The sequence below is a fragment of the Ptychodera flava genome, chromosome 6 (genome assembly GCF_041260155.1).
Source record: "Ptychodera flava strain L36383 chromosome 6, AS_Pfla_20210202, whole genome shotgun sequence".
In the NCBI taxonomy this organism is placed as follows: Eukaryota; Metazoa; Hemichordata; class Enteropneusta; family Ptychoderidae; genus Ptychodera; species Ptychodera flava.
The window spans coordinates 31,896,587-31,917,770 of NC_091933.1; the positions used below are offsets into that span (position 1 = coordinate 31,896,587).

The window sequence follows — 21,184 nt, forward strand, 5'->3', positions numbered from 1 at the left end:
GAACGAGGAGGCTCCGGAGTCAGAACTTATTCAGGACATATTTCATCAGGCGCTAGAAATTCAAAAACAAGAAGGATTTAGTCCACCTCTGGAAAGATATTTAAGACATTATGGATTGAATGGATATGAAATTTAGTTCGTACCGATAGGAACTTCGTGTTCAACATCAGCTAGACTCCGCGACCGCCGGCCGGACTGACAACGGGTGTAAAAGTCCTTTATATAGGCTAGTTTGATGGTGATGACTCACACGGAATTTCCCGTACATGTATAAACATGCTCAGCAGGGAATTTCCCGCTTAGTTCAGGACAATGCACTGCTGCGCATGCGTGAGTTCGTATATAGGTCAGGGTTATACTTTATTACATGGATGGTTAAATTTTCCTTCGCTTCATGTAGATAAATGAATAAAATGGGTGTAAAATTCTTACTTCATCCCAGTTGTCCACGCTTTCTTTACTACTCATTTGACAATTCAACATGCTATTTCACAACTCAACATGCTATTTGACAACACATCATGGACTTCCAAATCCTATTTTACAACTCAACATGCTCTTCCCAATTTCATTTGACAACACATCATGGACTTCCAAATCCTATTTTACAACTCAACATGCTCTTCCCAATTTCATTTGACAATTCAACATGCTATTTCACAACTCAACATGCTATTTGACAACACATCATGGACTTCCAATCCTATTTTACAACTCAACATGCTCTTCCCATTTCATTTGACAACACATCATGGACTTCCAAATCCTATTTCACAACTCAACATGCTCTTCCCAATTTCATTTGACAATTCAACATGCACTTCCAAATCCTATTTTACAACTCAACATGCTCTTCCCAATTTCATTTGACAATTCAACATGCTATTTCACAACTCAACATGCTATTTGACAATCATGGACTTCCAAATCCTATTTTACAACTCAACATGCTCTTCCCAATTGCATTTGACAACACATCATGGACTTCCAAATCCTATTTTACAACTCAACATCCCATTCTAAAGCTAGCTCTCGGGAGCGGCAGTGTTACTGGCTATCGAACAAGATTCAAAATGGCGGACGCGAAATGGTCCCCTCGCACAGAGAGAGAAATGCGAACTTTGCACAAGTCTAAAAACGCAGCTTAGTACATTGTGTATCTAAACAAAATGAGCGTGCTCGAAAACTAGGATCGATCACGATTATAAATTAAAAATTGGCTGTTTTTGGAAAAGAAACTGCGCGCTGCAATCAGCAGTTTTGTCTATTGTGCACCGTGCGTGGGAGGCTTATCGTGAAAGACCGAGATTTACTATATGGCGCATATCTGATACGGATATGGTCCCATCGCATAGAGAGATGAAAATAGGCTTTGTCTAAGTTCAAAAGCACAGCTTAGCTCATCGTGCATCTAGACAAGTTGAGCGTGCTCTCAAAATAGGAGATCGATCACGATTTTGGGTGAAAAAAACCAATTGTTTTCGGTGGAGAAACTGCGCGTTGCAACCAGTGGTTGGTTTTGCCTATGGCGGTCAGCAAGGCTGTGGTGGGAGGCCTTTAGCCGGCAAGGGGTGGACCATTGGGGAGTGGAAAATTTTCGAAAAAAAATTCCCCACAAATTTCAATAAAAATAATCAGCCAAAGAAACTTGAGAAAAACAGATGACGCACTTAGGTAAAAGGAAAAAAAATCCGTCAAAAGTTACTTTCTGAAACATTTTTATTTTAGTCTGCATCAGATATACTATGATTCTTTGGCCAAGAAGGGGGGGGGGGGAGGGGAGATCTGAATGGTAAATCTCCGCTTGCAAGCGGAGATGTAAAATACGAATATGGGGCCAGACAAGGGTCAAAGCTCTGTTGGAACGGACTTCGCCTGAAAGACTGTGTGGATAACAACCGATAGAGGTCGCTGTAATGTCGCTATCCGTATTCTTCTGCACTATTGCATTTCACACGCACGGTATTCAACCGTCAAGACAAGTGTACAAATGAAATTTTGAAAAGAAAAATACGGATTTGTAATGTTTAATTGTAAAATAAAGTTTAAACATTACAATGGAAATCAGTTTCGTTGAATAGTGAAATACAAAGAAAGTGATTGTTTGTCATATGGTTGGTGAATATTTCCCATTTTACGATGCCAAACTTCAGTGAAAGAAAAACATATAATGAACAGAACAAAAAGTTATAAAATAAAAAAGTTACTTCATTTACTGGCCACAATTATACCCTTCAGATCTCCCCCCCCCCCTTCTTGGCCAAAGAATCATAGTATATCTGACGCAGACTAAAATAAAAATGTTTCAGAAAGTAACTTTTGACGGATTTTTTTTCCTTTTACCTAAGTGCGTCATCTGTTTTTCTCAAGTTTCTTTGGCTGATTATTTTTATTGAAATTTGTGGGGAATTTTTTTTTCGAAAATTTTCCACTCCCCAATGGTCCACCCCTTGCCGGCTAAAGGCCTCCCACCACAGCCTTGCTGACCGCCATAGGCAAAACCAACCACTGGTTGCAACGCGCAGTTTCTCCACCGAAAACAATTGGTTTTTTTCACCCAAAATCGTGATCGATCTCCTATTTTGAGCACGCTCAACTTGTCTAGATGCACGATGAGCTAAGCTGTGCTTTTGAACTTAGACAAAGCCTATTTTCATCTCTCTATGCGATGGGACCATATCCGTATCAGATGCGCCATATAGTAAATCTCGGTCTTTCACGATAAGCCTCCCACGCACGGTGCACAATAGACAAAACTGCTGATTGCAGCGCGCAGTTTCTTTTCCAAAAACAGCCAATTTTTAATTTATAATCGTGATCGATCCTAGTTTTCGAGCACGCTCATTTTGTTTAGATACACAATGTACTAAGCTGCGTTTTTAGACTTGTGCAAAGTTCGCATTTCTCTCTCTGTGCGAGGGGACCATTTCGCGTCCGCCATTTTGAATCTTGTTCGATAGCCAGTAACACTGCCCTGCTCCGCAGAGCTAGCTTTAGAATGGGATGTTGAGTTGTAAAATAGGATTTGGAAGTCCATGATGTGTTGTCAAATGAAATTGGGAAGAGCATGTTGAGTTGTAAAATAGGATTTGGAAGTCCATGATGTGTTGTCAAATAGCATGTTGAGTTGTGAAATAGCATGTTGAATTGTCAAATGAAATTGGGAAGAGCATGTTGAGTTGTAAAATAGGATTTGGAAGTCCATGATGTGTTGTCAAATGAAATAGGGAAGAGCATGTTGAGTTGTAAAATAGGATTTGGAAGTCCATGATGTGTTGTCAAATAGCATGTTGAGTTGTGAAATAGCATGTTGAATTGTAAAATAGAATTCGGAATGGCATGTTGTGTTGTAAAATCAAAGTAGTAATTTTGGCATGGATTGGACACCATAGAGAGATGTCGATTCTTTATTTGTTTAAATTTTCTTTTTGCATGAAATTGCTTATTCTTGTTGTTCTGCAGATCTTTGTCGAGAAGTGGCCGAGTTAAAAGTACAGCCAATATCCCTCCCTGGTAGCCATGGCAACCATTCGCAAACGGAGGAGACAATACCGTGTTCCACCGGAAGTGACGCACATGGCAACGCCGGCTTCCTTGTGACATTCGGCAGTTCTGTTGGATTCCGACTTCTCCTGACGCTGTAAGTTGAAATTGGCCATTGGGAATGTTCACGTAGGAGAGCACTTCTCCCATATATAGCCGAACGATTTGAATCAAATCAGTATTCATGTATGTGTAACCACAGTGGTGTAACCAACTTTAGTCCTACCACCAGGTTTTTGAATGTGTCGCCTATGATCTCTCTGAACAAATTCAAACTATCCAAATTTTCGATCGAGCTATATTAGCGGTGGTATAAACAAGTTAATTACAGCGGATCGTTCAGACGGAACTAGCTCAATTTGATATTCCGACGGCTTTTCAAGGGCCGTAATCGATTATCAGACCTGCCTTGCAGCAAGCAGATTAACTGATTTAGTGTTTCCATGGAGATGAAAGATTGATATTCTGTTAATGGGTGTTACACATACAGCGAGTCATAAAATGCGAAACCAGTAGATTTGATATCGGGCTTGCGATATATCAGGTCACGATTATGATTTCTAACTCGTGTATTACATAGTAGAATCTACCTTCATTTGGGTCACCCCAAACTGAATTTAAGTGATTTTTTTGGTCACCCGATGCAATCTATATCATTTTCATTTCTCCCAAAGATCTCGATGTGGAAATGATATGTATACACAATATTGCATTCTCAGTCTGGGTACACGAGCGATATTCTCGAACCCGTGTTTTTACAATATCTTGATTCTTTTCGAAGTTTTAAAGGTAGGGGACTCGTTCCCAGAAATCAAGTTTGTTCAAGTCTGTAAGAGGATTATGGAAGTGTCATAATCTTTTGTTTTCCATTGAAATTGTAGATTAGTAAGTGAATCTCCTGGCAAGACAATCTGACGCCTGACACAGGCCTTGAAAAGTCATGTTCTTCTGTGTATTCCTTTGTTGACAAAAAACCAGATGTGGTAACGTGTCGGAGTGTTCCCACCTACATATATTTTGGCATCCCTTTCGTTTTGTGACCAAAGCTGACCAATCACAGACTGTTAACCTATCATCAGATCGAAAAAGCCTTCGTCAAGTATACTGTTTTCTTGTTTGTATTGCCCCAGGGATGTAAGATGCGATCACCTGTACCAAATGCCACTGCAGGCTCTACATCTACATGCTGTTTTTAAATACTCACACCTCACTCTAGGTCTGCATTGTCAATCTCATCAACATTTCCGAAATCATCCCGGAAAGGCAAACCTTGCACTGCATCGTCAAATTCTAAGCTGCCGTGTTTATACGATGCATAATATGGCTAAAGTTGCGAAGGCAAAGTGGAATTTGACGTGATGATGTTCACAGCGCGAGAAGTTTGATAACATCTTATTTTGACGTGTTAGTGCATGCATAAATCGCGTGGGTGGTCAAGTGAACCTATACGTTGGCAAACTTCCAATGCTTCGGTTTCTCAGGAAAGATATATCGATGGCGTTGCATAGGGTAAACCCTGTTTGGTGATTTCAGCCGAAGATGGCTGCTTCAACATTGCGTTGTTTCAGCAGCAAGCTCGTAACTCCCCAGGTGTGTCCACAGGCGTACGGAATGTTTCCTAGATCGTCTTCGGATGGGAAGTGACTGACACTGTACTGTGAGGCCGAAGACATTCTTCTTATACAGTACGAGGTTCGGCCTTCGGCCTCACAGTACAGTGTCAGTCACTTCCCATCCGAAGACGATGTAGGAAACATTCCGTACGCCTGTGGGTGTGTCATTGGTCCAAATGCGCCTGAAATGATTCAGAGCATAAAGCGGGATTAGGATTGCATAAATTGAACCCAAACCACTGATAGTTTATTCACGAAAATGCTGCATAAAAACCTCGAAAATAGTTTTTCTAAAATTGTATGGCTATAGGAAAGTCGCAATATCGCAAACATGAAAGTGGTCATAAGACGAATACCACGCATGTAAGTTACGAAGCATGGCACTGTTTTATGCAACGGAACTTGCTTCTCTATGTTTCTTTATCAAGGTAGAATGCTCCTGGGGGACAGATATTTGGGCTTTCAAAGTTTTCCAGTATTTTTCTGGTACACAACTCGTGGGGTTTCATGTTGAAACTCCTGGAGTTAGAAAATTTTTCTTTTTTCCTATAAAGTTAACAAGAATGGCGGTTATTTTGAATTTCAACTATCGGTAAACTTGTTTGATTTGTTGCTTTAGTACCAAATTTTGAACGAGGAGGTCTGATTTTTATTCAGATTTGTCAAGAGAATTGATGAAAGTTTCATTTAGGAACGTTTGAACAAATGTTCAAGTCTTTCACTTTCGAAGCGCATACTACCTTAAAATGAAACAGTACCCATTCGAAAGTGGAAATTAAATTGTGGTAATACCTTCACAAATCGAAAAAAGAAGTACCCCTAAATTTATGATTGCTCGATGCTTTGTCCTTCCATAAAATAAATCAAAATTTATGTATTCATGTGTATCGGAATAGGAGCACAAGTGTAAAGAATTCTAGTTCTAAGACAAAATTATAAAACAAGCAAAAATATCGTATTCTCGTTTGGATTTGTTTTGCTACTGATTTACAAAACGTTAATTTATGCAAAGATTGATTTTCCGAATGCTATTTTTTCACAAAGACTGTAAAACAATCGCGATTTACGTGACATGTGACTAAATAAAAGTTATGGATTTTACAGTAAGTTAGGGAAAAATTCTTACTATAGATTTGTAAATCCATTCTGAAAGGGGCAATAGCGGTAACTTTACAATATTTTCATATTTTTGAAATAGACAAAACACAACAAAACAAAACAAAACGAAGTACATTTTTTCCTTCTCCTTCAAGAATGTTGAAATATGTAATACTAGCGTTATGGGCCAAATGGAGTGTGTACAATGAGCAACCTTGTTGTCGACAAATGAATTTAAGTTGTCAACATTCCAATAACACACATTATTACACACACCAAATAATTGAAAATATACCTTAAGTTACAGCTAATGGATGGAGCTTTGATTTGTTTCTCGCTGAAATCAGTTGTCCTATTAGTTGAAATCAGATTACTTGTATTGCTAAAAGTCAGGTGCCAGAGAATGATTAGAATCAAGATTGGCATGGGCCTGATCATTCGATCCTGATATTGATTGAATTCAGAAGCTACGTTCAATTCATGTTGTATTTTATCATTTATTATTATTTATTTTATCAGTTTGATACATAATGATGCATGCCGTACAATGTGGCAATCAAATGTTTTCTTATTACACAACGTAACACCGCTGATTGATACAAAGCCTTTATATTGGATTTTACATAAAGCAATTGCAGGCTTTACAGGAACATTGGAGCCTGAGAATCTTCTTAAGATGTGGAGGTTGTAACATATATTTCACACCGGTCGATATTCGGCCCTTTTCTGTGAAGGGGGCTTTTCCATGTGGTCCTAGGGCCAAACGAAAATGATATTCTGGCTCGTGTTTTTGCTAACGGGTAAACGTTGAGGTAGAACGCACCTCGGGGACAGATATTCGGGCCTTCAAATTTTATCAATTTTCTTCTGACCTACCACTTGTGGGGGCTCATTTTGAAGCTCTTGGTTAAAGAAAAATTTTCACCGTCTTAGTTTTTCGAAAATCGAAAATTTTATTTTTTCCCATAGAGTTAACACAGGGATGGCGGCCATTTTGAATTTCAAATATCGAGAAATCGCAAGTTATTTGTCTCTATAGTACCAAAATTTGCACGGTGACCCCTGATTTTTATTCTTGCTTCGGTAAGAGAATGGTTTAAAGTTTCACTGAGGAAAGTTTGAGCAAAAGTTTAAGTCTTTCACTTTCGAGGTGCATATCACCTTAAGGTCAAAATCACAATGTAAAGCGGTTTAGAATGTCATGTGGCGAAGAAGGAAACGGCATCTGAAAGAAGTATATTCATTGACTGTCAATTTTGTCATGTACATTTGGTTTGTTGCGGCAGTTTTACAAAACACGGGATTTTTTTTACATTTGCTTAAAAAAAACTACTGTCAATAATGGTCAGCTTAAGCAAATTAATATCTGTTTTCAGATTACATAATAAACAAATAATGAAAATGAAATAACTATACTCGTTTCAGGATATTTCAATGTTGGTAAACGTGTTTCATCGCCGTTAGAACAAATTAATACTTGTATTTTCATCGAATTTTGTTCTCATTAGTACATTGATGAAGCAAATAGAGTATGAGAACTGAAAAAGTTCCCTCGTGACTTAAAATGTGCTTGGAGTGCAACAAACCACGAAGTGTTGAAAAATGACTGATTTATTTGATAACAACGACATCGAAACATGAAGCAAAGACACACTGTGTTGAAAGCTGGCCATTTAGATATGATGTGTGGAACAGAACGAGAGATTGAATTTTACAAACAAAACAATAATACTTGGAAATACATCAAAAACTACTGATAATGATGGACCTTGGATATTGAGCATGGATTTCTATGACGTTACTCATCTAACCCATCCATCAGAAGAACCATTTCACGACCAGCTCAAGCCTTCATGGTCCGTGACGAGTTGCAATCATCATCCACACTACTAGACCATTGCGGCATCTTCTAAAGTGTAATATTATACAGGCTTCACCATGTTTAACCGATGGATAACTTGTAAGAGGCGGTGATGTTTCTTGGCCTTATGGGATGAAACTGCGTTTGATTGAAATAGCTAGGATGTGGAAATTAATGTAAACATCGGTTTGATACAGATATTCAGGTGGCAATTAGCTGCCATCCATCTGGTCATTTCAATCACTGATTTTATCACGTAATTGGTTGTTTTTAATTCCCTGCACGTTCGTTCATTGTGGGGTTTTTTTTGCCGTGTGCGCACGTTTTGGTTCAGCGCAGAGGTCAACGCCCTTCTGTGTTAGCAGAAGGTCAGAGGACATTGACCTGCCGAAGAGCTTTCTCTTCAACCTTTTGAGCGCTGTAATTTTCTTCCGCCAAAATTTTAGCCCAAAAACTTTTCCAAACTTTTCCTTCTCATTTTGCTAGTTGCGACAACGCTTTCCATCTCATCTGAATATTTAAAATGACTTGGCAAAAGAAATCTTATAAGAATTTGAATGTTTCTGAAATTTAGTGTTACACGAATGTTAACTTAACTTCCCTCCTTTCGACAACATTTAGCACCCGGTCATAAATCAGCAAAACAGTATTTGAAGCTTTCCTTTCAGTCAAATGCGTTTTTTTTATCAACGCTGAGATCACTGGGGACCACGCAAAACGGAATGAAATGAAGATGCCATATTTGTTCTTATGTCATGCAATTTTACAGTGAGACACACAGATAGATTGCCGCAGAGCTCGTGTGCATATCGTTGAAATTATTGTCTTGCTAGCGACCCGTTCATTCGATTGGTACAGAACATCTTTCTCCCCACGCAGTATCAGTGAGCTGTACATATATGGGGTTCAATGTTCTCTGGGTCACAAGCTATCGACCGGATCAAACTCCAAGGCTGACTGCCTCAGACATGTAAGGAGCTTCACGACGACAGCCTAATACCTGCTATCATCATTGAATCAGAACAAAATTACTGCCTTTTCGTTTGTATAACAATAATTTCGCTCTGCGATCTCTCTTCCAATCTTATCTCCATAATTATCCTATAATACCTTCTTTAATGCAAAGCTAATTAGGTTTGGCAACTACAAAGCTACCGTATATATATTTATAGAGGCTACATAATATTTTCTCAGTTTCTGTCTTTTTTGATCCAATATTCAAATATATTCAAATTTTATAATTATACGTGTAATATAAGAAGAATAAACTAGTAGCATGGCATTTGCATAGGACCTCAGTTATAATTTCGAGCCCCTCCCCAATTATTTTAGTACGATGAAACACACTTCAAAACCATCAATTTCCAACATTTATCGATGTCTATGCTGCTGTTATGGGCAAGAGTTGGAAACGGCAGCGATGAAGCCCCTACTCCAATTTTTTTTGTCGACAATTTAAATTCCTTCAAAGCACAAAACGTTTTACTGCTTATCTGTCGTTTTGTTTCGAAAGCGGTGTAATAAGGTTCCCATTTGTGCTGTCTTTCCGAGTCACCGTTGAGCTGAGAAAAAGATGCAAAGATGTTCCGTGGTGTGTAAACAATGATTCACCCGGCTCCTAGCCCAACCTCCGCGACAAAACAAACTGACCGTCCCTGCAAGCATCTGAAAAACCTGCGACAGATATCATTGAGCGCAATGAGAGACCACTACATACTTTGTTATACTCAGTAACTTTTGCGGTTTAATATTTGGAATTTTCAGGTTTTGAAAGAACACCAGGCCTTTTTGTTATACTGCAACATTTTGAAATTCAGAGTGTACAAGTTGTCATAACAACTACCACTATTAGTTTTTTTCTCATATTGTCTATCTTGTTACCTCGTCTTGGTCTGCTTTTACTCATGGGTTCGTCTTAACTTGCTGAGAGGTACTGGTAATCTTCAATTGACTACACGAGATGTTTAGAGTTCGTTGGCACTACATAGACTTTATTTCTCGGTAGACATGCCAGCTTTGGTCGTTCTGTCCTCCTGCCATGTCTGTTGTATTTTTCTCTCTTGTCCTTTGAATTCTTTTTCCGGTATTGTTTTAGAATGGGATTTTAAACTTTATCTTTAAGGCTTGGCTTTGATTATACGATAGATATTAATTAAAGATAAAATTATACGTCAAATCGTAAACATCAATACAGGTCTCGATCTTAAATTTACGTGTCACAATTAATATACAAATGTCACTGGGACACGTTCTGACGCTGCAAAACTGAACCCATAACGTGAAATTTTCACGTTCCTTCATTAAGTGTTGACTACCTTCATTATTGTTAATATAATTCAAATATATTCTTGTTTTCTTCAAAACTTCGTTGACATCTTCGAGTATGTAATTTGCTTTTTTTTTTGCATTTGTCGTATATATGCTTTGTATTCATAATTGAGATCTTGTTATTTTAATTAATAATTTTGCCGGTGCCTATGACCACCTAGTGCATAAATCTACAAACAAACTATCTTCTACACAACCAGTTGATTATATCACACTGTGTGGTACATTAATGTACTGGTATAGTGTTTATTGTCATTGTATATCATGGAATTTTTGTTCAGACTCACAGTCTAATAACTCTAAGTATGCTTGTTGCACTTATACAAGCACCAGAAACACTGCATTGTAAATGTAACAGATGAATTTTCATACTTATGGCCCATAAACCGATGGGAAAGTTAAAGTTTATGCGATTGATCTGTGTTGTGTTTTTTTAGTTTTTGGGGTATTTTTAGCCGGCTGGCTGGCTGGTTTTTCAAAAATCCAAGGACGGCAAACAAAGAATTTTCTTTACACGGCTTAACGAGAAAAAGAAACCCGACAGAACGTCATTCAAATCTAACACACTTTCTCCTTTCAAAGAGGTTGCCGGTAATACGGATAGCTGTCAATGGCGATGATGACGTAACATGACAAGCATTTAAAATATGTTTGATCACTTATCTCTATCAAAACGCAGATTGATTAAAATCTGTTTACGTCACGGTGTATCTCCAAATCTTCGCGGTTATGTCGACCGAAATATCAAGGCATTCCTGTCAGATTCTTTCTGTTACTCTAAACTTGAATACAATGCAATGCAATACAAAGGACGTCAGCAGCCTTGAAATCAACCTATCACGTAAAATAAATGCATCGGCTGCAAAAACAGGCGTCTTCATAATTGCTCATCAAACAAATTTGAACAAATATAGTCTAAATGGGAGTGTTTCCACTCTTTTGTTGCTAATTTGATGCTTGACCATAGGAATGAAGAACGTTACTGCATGTCATCACATGATCCAGTCATTATGTTCTTTTTTTTCCATGTGGCCACCACAGCTCGATATTGGTGACATTTGGAGTATTCCTGACAGCGGTCATGGTAACATATTTTGAAAATACGCTAGGGACAATTTTAGAGCCATAGCAATAACAAAATTTCGCATCGTTTAACTGTTGCCGAACATTATTATTGTGTTGTCCAACTCAAAATATGACATTAAACTGGTCCAATAATCATTTCCATTCAAGGTAATATATTACCAGGTCCATACGACGTCTGTTATTTACAAATTTAAGTAGGACCATCCTGAATATGACTTGCCATTACTCAATGAACGACAATTTTAATGCGCAGTTCCTGTACGAATTTATTCAGAAATTTTGAGACCCATATATATATATATATATATATATATATATATATATATATATATATATATATATATATATATATATATATATATATATATATATTCATATTCTCAGGAATGAAATTGCAGCGAGGTTCTCAGCTGCACGGGCTTGGCTCTCCTTCACCGAAGACGGTTTCATAAACATATGAAACACTGACATAAACAACGCTTTTTACCAATATTTTATACACTGAACCCAGCTTTCACATTTTCTCAAAACCACCTCATCTGTCTTTATCCACAGGAGACCGAACGATGGACGTAGTGACGACATTTCCCCACAAGCTGTCCGGATGTTGTGGATGACCTGGAGCAACGGTAAGGGATCGAGCAATATTAACGGCAGAGGGGGCCGGTAAGGAAAATTACGGAGTTTGGGGGGAGGAGGGGCACACGAAAAAACAGGGTGTTCAAGGGGGCCTTGAAAATGCCAGAGTACCATAAGGGGCCTTCAACTTTTCACTCAATGCAATCACACCGATAAATCTATCTGAACAGGGCAGAAAACAAATCTTTTATGAACCAGTTTTCTTGGATTTTACATTTTGTGCCTGTGAACACTGTAATACTGGCTATTAAAGTGCAGAAATAAAAAATTAGAGCAATAGTTGACTATCATTGGGGTACTGAAAATGTAGACAATGGGCAGGGAAAGTTAAAGAGATGTTGAGGCAAATCAATTTTAACAGATATAGCTAGATTTATATTTTTTTCACAGTTTGCCTAGTATACATATCTATAAAATTTTGATATCTTTTAATGAAATGTCAATATCTGTCTCATACTTCTAATCACCTTATTCCAAAGGACTAAATTAAAGCAAATTATCAAACATATGCGAATGCACGCTTTGTGAAGTACATTTATATTAATTGACAATATCTAGTTTTGTATAGGGAAAATATTCAGTTTGCACCACATGCAGTGCAATGGCACTTTTAGTGAAATTCAGTTATGAAAATTCTTGTGAATTCAGTGATATGTAAGTAAGTATGTATGTATGTATGTATGTATGTATGTATGTATGTATGTATGTATGTATGTATGTATGTATGTATGTATGTATCTATGTATGTATGTATGTATGTATGTATGTATGTATGTATGTATGTATGTATGTATCTATGTATGTATCTATGTATGTATCTATGTATGTATGTATGTATGTATGTATGTATGTATGTATGTATGTATGTATGTATCTATGTATTTATGTATCTATGTATCTATGTGTGTGCATGTTTGGTGTGCCTGTGTCTGTCGAGGAGCCTCCAAAAAATTTCTTGCCAACAGAAGGAGGGCTCTGAAATTTTGGCTTACGTCGCGGGTTTCCAAAAAAAAAGACGGTGAAATATTTCCTCTTCCGCCCCGGCCGTTAATTATGCTCGTTCCCTACGTTATCAACATATATCATGACTTTGGTCCCATAGCTATCAGACATTCTGCTAATGGATCGAAGCCCATCTGAGAATATCTCGATTGCGCCGGAAATTATCAGTATCAACAAAGATATACCACCTACAGCGCGCTTTGACATTTGTACGATATACGGGTGGTTCATTTTGCGCCCCGTGACAAGTGGATCAAGTCGACCTCCTTGCTTTTCGAGACACATGTAGCATGACAATTTGTTGAATATATCTATGAAGTTAGCTAGGCGAATTCCTCCAGGATGTATCTAAGTTTGAGATCAAGGACAATGCTGTCGTCAGGGAACATCTAGAACAGAAAACTACTTAGATGTCTGCCATATTAGACTTTTTATGCCTCCAATTATCCTACGTGGTGTACTGGTTGCAATTCTTTATCTTTCGTATCTAGTATCCATGGCCGTATACATGCTTTCCATTGCACTTATCTTTCGTATCTAGTATCCATGGCCGTATACATGCTTTCCATTGCACTTATGCATCATGCATAATATATATATATATATATATATATATATATATATATATATATATATATATATATATATATATATATATATATATATATATATATATATTGTTAAGGGGGTAATCAGCAATGCTAAGATAGCTGCCAGCGCAAAAAAATCTCATTGGAACGTGTGTTCTTAATGAATTGTTCGATTACACCTCCAGCCGTTGGTTTCCGTGTTCATGCACTGCCAAGTGTAAACCGGAATGGCACGGCAAGCATCTTTTACGGATTAAGAATGGGTTAAGCTTTGACTCCAAAGGGTGTTTTCACGGATATGAGAGTTTCAGAATGAATGTCGGTCATCAAAGTTGACAAAGTTATCAAAGTCATCGGAGATGAGACACCTCCTCGCCAAAAACACACTGAATCGTTTTTGTTATACCTGAGCCTTACATTTCAACATATCGGCAGGCAGACATATCAAATTCAACTTCTAGTGGGTGTAAGATAGAGGTGGACGAGGCGGACGAGGATACAAATTTTATGCCCAATAGAACTTTCTCGCTCTCTCGCTCTCTCGGCTACCACTGTAACCTTTGCTTAAACACAGGTGTCAGGCGCTTATTGCTTACAACGAGATCAATGTCTTTGCCCGCGGTTACCGTCTTTGTATTTCTGTCCGACATTTCCTAGGAGGGAGATAAGAGGCTTGCGTGATGTCGTTCACCGCAAAATGTCTCTCCCAGTGGCCCCCGGGAAAATGTTAAATTTGTTTCAGTGAAAGCTTTACCTGTCGTATGCTGGCATACAGTAAATGTCAAAGGACTCTCCGCATTTCTTAGCCTTTTCATCGCCCGTCATTCGCTTCTCTGCATCGACTGCATAAAATCATACACGATGAATGTCTGAGTCGAAAGGCTTGTACACCTAGCAGAAGTCATCGACCAACTATCAGCCTATTGATCAACATCGATATGTATCTTTTCGTTTATCTAGTGATCTAAACATTCGTACCTTTCAGATGGAATCATTTAAAACCTTACTATGGTTGCCTTACATTCATATGTTATATTTAAAATGTCATAAACGTGTCGCATGTTTTGGTCGGACAATGTTGATCCGCTCCAATATACATAAGTAGTGTTGATCGAGTGATATTATTCTGAGAGTGGCGCCTCCTCGATCGGAAAACGGTTATCATTATACTCTATAGGCGGACAATCCGTGACAAATTGCGTCCACCCCTTCTGATGTCGTGATTCTTGATATATCATATTCTAAAACTCTTGTTTTGACATTCAATCTGACTTGAGCAACTTCTCTTTCACTCGCGCTTTCCACTCATGTCTGTGTACAAATTGCGCATCTAACGCTGCTGATACACTTTCCAGCATTTACAGGACGTGGACAGCCAATTAAACGTGAATGAGATGAGTGTCTCACGCATGCATGCACAATATTGTTGATGGTAACATTTCAATTTGCGAAATGTTTGTTTTAGGAAAATTTACAGCATTTCGTGCTGTCATATAAGTCTGCATTGCAAATAGACCATTCTGTTCAACCTGATAATAAAACTATCATCACTTTGGCAACTAACTGCTGGCAACTAACTGCTTTAATAAAATAGCAGCTTTTCGCTGTTATTTTATTAAAAATAATAACAACAAACACAAACACTTACACACAAACAAACACAGACACAAATAAACTAGGAGGAAGAGCCCCCCGTGGTTCTACTCCCAATAGAATCCTAAAATATTCAGTATATTGATACTTAACATAGCCTCCTTATGTGGCACGACCATCGTTATTGTTGATGAATTAATTCAAGTCCGGACTTCAATGCAAATTTGGACAAGAACAATGCCATTTGCACATAAATAGGTTGAGAAGCTAAACACTTGGTATTTCATCCTGCTTATAAGATACACAGAACACAAAATACTGAAAAACTATAGCTATAAGTTTCAGATGGGCGAGTATCCACTGTGTAATCTGCATGTCACCTCTCAAGCTTTTTTTTTCTTTTTGTATTTAATAAATTTTATTGAGTTTCTTTAAAAGCATACAACACATTCTGGTAAAGAAATGTCTTTTGTCTACATAATACATGGTCTTTTTTTCAAAGCTGCACCGGTTGCAACACTTGGCCGGTTACACAGCTGAATGTCACAGCCAATGTGCCCTTAATCATAATATAACAGGTAATGTAACAGGTAAGGATCTCAGATTCAAGGACACAAAGCGTTCTTTGTAAAAAGTTGTTAAGTTACAAAAACTGTCCCCATTTTTTGATAAGTGAATTCAGTTTATTTTTTTTACAGCTATGTGAAATTTGCTTTTATTACTGATACAAACAATAATGTTACACACACTCAGGTTCTCAGTTCTTTTCTAATCACGGACAATCGCGGGCGTTCACGTTCTTGCAACTCAGTTTTTTCGCAAAAAGGGGGGACCTAACGCATGTCCATTTGTAACGTTCTCTGTTATTTTATTAAAAATAACAAATAATCAAACACAAAACTCTTTCAGACAAACAAACACAAACACTAATAAACAAGGAGGAAGAGTCCCCTGTGGTAGAACAAGGAATTGGAGTTAACCAAACAGAGCAAACTTCTGAAAAATAATCAAAAGTTACAGATAGTGTCCATCGCTATACATTGTAATTTTTTATCAATCTAATTAGGTCAATAATTTTACGGGGGTCACACAGTAATGTTGATGAATTGAGGGCGGGTTTATATTTTACTTTGAGGGGTCAATATTTTAAATTTATTAAGTTCTTAAAGTTTTTCGCCCGCTTCCCTGTAAATAATGAAGGCTCCTTAAAATATGCGTATCTCTCCGCCATGTTTTTGAAGTACAGTGGTTTCCGACCTACTTTCGCCAGGCAGCAAGACTAATCGTAGTTGACGTCAGTATAATTGAAATAGCTGGAGTCCATTTTCTCTTTATGAACTAGCATGCATTACAGCCACCAAGGTGTAGTCTAATGATCATTAATATGGAATAATGTAATATAGTACAACACCACCCTAAGGCGGTCAACGCGCCTCTCGTCTATGATCCGATGCCTTTGATAACCATCGCTCCCATGGGAGTGCTTTGAAAGATCAGTAACCCCAATTCGGTTGACAAGTTATCAAAACAATAGAGCGATAGTGAGTCAAGCTGGCAAAAACTGGAGGCGATAGGAATTCAGGCTCGGTAGACACCATATAGGAAAGCATTTAATGAACGATTTGCACGAAGGGAGGGTCGCAGCGGAAATGCTAAAGAGGCCCCTCGGTATCGATGATAAAAGGCTGTGATTTTGCAGCAGGGACACGAAAACGCTTTCACGGTGCGGGCCAACTATGTATACGTATACTTTAGCGTGTACACTGACACTAGATCAAGTTCAATTCTCAATATCGGCGTTGAGAGGTTCTTTGCACCAGTGTCGAACAATATCGCATATTTTCAGGTTACTTGGCAAATGAAAATTTGTAAAAGCCAGACTCTTCAATTTTTGTCGTACACCCATAAAATTTTTCAATCCTACTTTCGATGCCAGGCCCTATTGTCCCCCCTACCAGATATTCTGTTTGCGCCGATCGCGGAGAAGTAAAACCCAGACACCGACAATGCCCCAAAGTGTTATCATAGCTACTGTATTTCGATGAGCATTTCATTTTGTTTTTGCGAAAGGAGGTCGACCTTGTTTAAAAATTCAAAAGATACTATCGCTAGCAGATGTCAATTTTGTCTCTCTTGATGATTTTTAATACTGAATACCTCCTCAAATACACCCAGCACGAAAGTTTTAGTCCTGAAGCTGAAATTTGTTTTGTCAACCACAGGAACTGGCTTTCTACCAAGTTAATCTATTAAATGTAGATGTATGGCGTTAAGAGCTAGCGTGGGGGGGATCTCATCAGTCAAGTTGGATGTCAACTTTTGACCTCAAGAGTCAAAGACGCTGTAACAGTAAAAGTAGTTGAATGTCAGGGTCACCAGCAGAGAATTTCTATTTACTACTAATATGTCTCTATCTTCTCCGATGCGTTCGCCGGTTTATCATTGTCAAAGTGTAGCACCTTTTGACACTACTTCCTGCACCGGTGAATGGTGCTCACTGCATATTTGACACGGAAACTGTTGTGAAGATTCAACCCCTGTGAAACAGCTACACCATATCGATCCAGAGCTTCTTATTTCACATTTTACCGAGATCCGTACAGACTCAAAATTGATGCAACGACCGGTTCGCATTTACAGTTTCTCAGCACTAGAAAAAAACGAACCCTTTCTTTTCCTTTCTTTCTCTCAGTTGATAACGTGACATGCAATGGTACTATCTGTGCTGCACCAGGAAGTCTGAACGGACAAGGATACGTATGTATAGATGACAACTGGCAGTGTGATATTAGACAACTTGGAAAATGTGTCCACAGCAGAAAATGTGAGTACACTTTGGGTTTTTTTTTTCCATTTTGTCACGTGTTGATATCGTACTTGACGGCTAGGTACCGAATGGTTTTGGAGTGAAATTTGGTTGAATTACAAGGCAGCACATTGTCGATACATAAAATCATATTGTCAAACGATTGCCTACTGTGATGAGCGCAACACCCACCCCTCCCGATGTTTGGAATTTACAAGTGAAATAAATGCGCTGTCTCAGGACTGGTGATATGACATGTAGCTCGGAATCCTGTGATTGTGCATTTAGGATTCAAAAATTTATTTGGGGTATTTAATACAGTTGACCATCGTCTTTGAGAATTTAACTTTTATCAATAATATTCACAAATTCACAATTTTGTACTGATGACACGGTCATGATTACTAAAGAACAGTATCAGTGGAACATTGTGACTAATTTATGAACGACGCCCTCACGAATACCAACACGATAAGTAAACTTCGTCGCAATACTTCCAACATCTCAAAACAGGTGAAGACGGTGACGACGAAGTTGACGAAGAACTGACAACAACGACCATATTGAAATACTGCGGTGTTGGAGTAGCAGCCATTGTGATGTGCATGTGCTGCTGGTTCTGCGTCCGCACGGGTGTTCAGGACGTCGGCAATCACGGCCACACCTTGGGGATGTTCTCCATCGTCTGGGTGCGAAACAGTCTTATAAGAGGAACGGGCAACAACAAACAAACGCGAAACAAATCTCCCGCCAAGAACTTCAAACGAGACAGCTTTAACAGAGCGAACTTTCAGAAGGCTAAGTTCGACGAACTTTCGGACAGAATTTGAGTACCTTTTGCTATGAAGTGCCTACGAAATTGTTTTCAATCCACAATTTTATTTTGGGTTTTTGTCGAGGGGAGATTCGTTGTTTGTCGTCCCATGCAATTAAGTAATACAGTGTGCGTCCATTTTTATAACTTTCACGAAAGACCTTGCAATATTCATGGGGGAGGGGACTCAAAAGTATAGAAAATCTTATTTCGCTTTAAGCTCACGTTGTTTGCACTTAACAAAATTTGTGATGAAAAAAGATGAAAGACATATAAAGCATGATGAAAAAATTGTCCATTACTTACGTTTCACGCATTATTTTGATCGATAGACGATACACCATCTTACGGTCTCAATTCTCCTAAGGACAGTATTTCTTCGTAATTGTACTACTTGTTTTGTGTTTATGCTACCATGTATGTTCACAAAGCACACTTTAATTCCAAGTGAAAATATATAACATGCGCAAACACACGGAGGATGCCTATTACTAGTACTCGAGTTTCACGCAATCGCGATCTTCGGACGGACTGTGATTTTCATGAAATCCATTCAATTAAATACGTACTTTACCTATCTTGAGTAGAACCATATATTTGTTGGACGGGTATCAAAGGTAAATTTTATAACGATCCTACATATTATAACAGTGACTATTATTCATGAATAACGTAAACGTTACAGATCACACATACCCTTGAAGTTGTAGACACTTTCACAGCCCCTCGCTCCCGGGTACACACTATTGCTGGTGTAGTCCAGCTCAGTGAGTTGGTGTAGCCAGGTTCTGTAAAATCTGTATTAGGGAAATCTATTCAAAGACCTAATTATTTCATTTGAATGTAAGATTTGAACGGAAGACACCAATATAGTAAAAAACTTTGATCATTTATATTTTAGAAAAATTTCCACCGTCTTAAAGCGATAACTGGTTGACCCTTGTACTTGAGAATAGCTCCCTATCATCAATTTTGTACCAGCAGTGAAACATTTTGACTGTCGGAGATGCTGTGAAATGCTGTGGAAGAGGAATGTAGGCGCGCTTCAGATCGACTCCTCTTCTAGACTTTAATTTCTGTCATTTCATTCATCATGCGCGAACTTTAGAAACAAATGGATGATTACGAGACAGCGTGTGAATCCGGACTGTCAGTTACCTGCCACCAAGTGTGTCTCGCTTTGGAAACGACGTAATATTAACATTTTGCCTATAGAGGGCGTTGGACGCTCAGATTGCGGATGAACGTGCTTCGAAGAAGTTTTTTTCTCGAATGCCATGATGGTGAAGCAAGGTGTAAATACAGTTCATTTACTTGTTCAACAGCTTGTGAATTTCCGTAAACGTTGGCAGTATGTTACACATACACAGTTATACCTGTTTCATTTTGTTTGTTTGACAAAGCCTTTTATTCTGTGCATTTATTTCTAAGTTCTGAGTATCGAATCAAAGAAATTTAGAGAACGACTATCGCAAAAATCTTTCGGGAAAAGAGCTTTCCTTGTGTAGTAACATCTGCAGAGATGAACTTGAATGCAAAACAGCCTAGAGAATACACATGTTTTGTAACTTAATTATTATATTATTACTGTAACGATATGACATGGTAGCATTTTTATAAATCGAAACCATTTTCACGATTTGCAGATTATATATATATATATATATATATATATATATATATATATATATATATATATATATATATATATATATATATATGTATAATTATGTAACTTTTATTGTCATGAGTTGTTGCGGTAAAGTATTGAATGACGCTGTTATGTTAATATTAATAAAGATATCAATTATACTTTTCAAGGTTGTCATATTTTCTATGCTGGAATGACGCACAGACATAGATATATACATACATACATACATACATACATACATACACATACATACATACATACATACATACATACATACATACATACACATACATACATACATACATACATACATACATACATACATACATACATACATACATACACACACACACACACACACACACACATACATACATACATACATACATACATACATACATACATACATACATACATACATACATACATACATACATACATACATACATACATACATACATACATACATACATACATACATACACATACATACATACATACATACATACATACATACACACATACATACATAAATAAATACATACATACATACATAC

The 21,184-nt window shown here is 37.9% G+C and overlaps 1 protein-coding gene across 1 annotated transcript in view; it reads left to right on the forward strand.

The window, feature by feature from the left end:
* LOC139135500 (uncharacterized) overlaps positions 1 to 19,140 on the forward strand; it is a 53,500-nt gene extending 34,360 nt beyond the window's left edge. Inside the window, exons 3-6 of the mRNA XM_070702904.1 lie at positions 3,463 to 3,640; positions 12,085 to 12,158; positions 18,046 to 18,177; positions 18,673 to 19,140. Coding sequence (XP_070559005.1) covers positions 3,463 to 3,640; positions 12,085 to 12,158; positions 18,046 to 18,177; positions 18,673 to 18,989 — 701 coding nt within the window. The 3' untranslated portion in view covers positions 18,990 to 19,140. The remainder of the gene's footprint in view (positions 1 to 3,462; positions 3,641 to 12,084; positions 12,159 to 18,045; positions 18,178 to 18,672) is intronic.
* Positions 19,141 to 21,184: the final 2,044 nt, after the last annotated feature.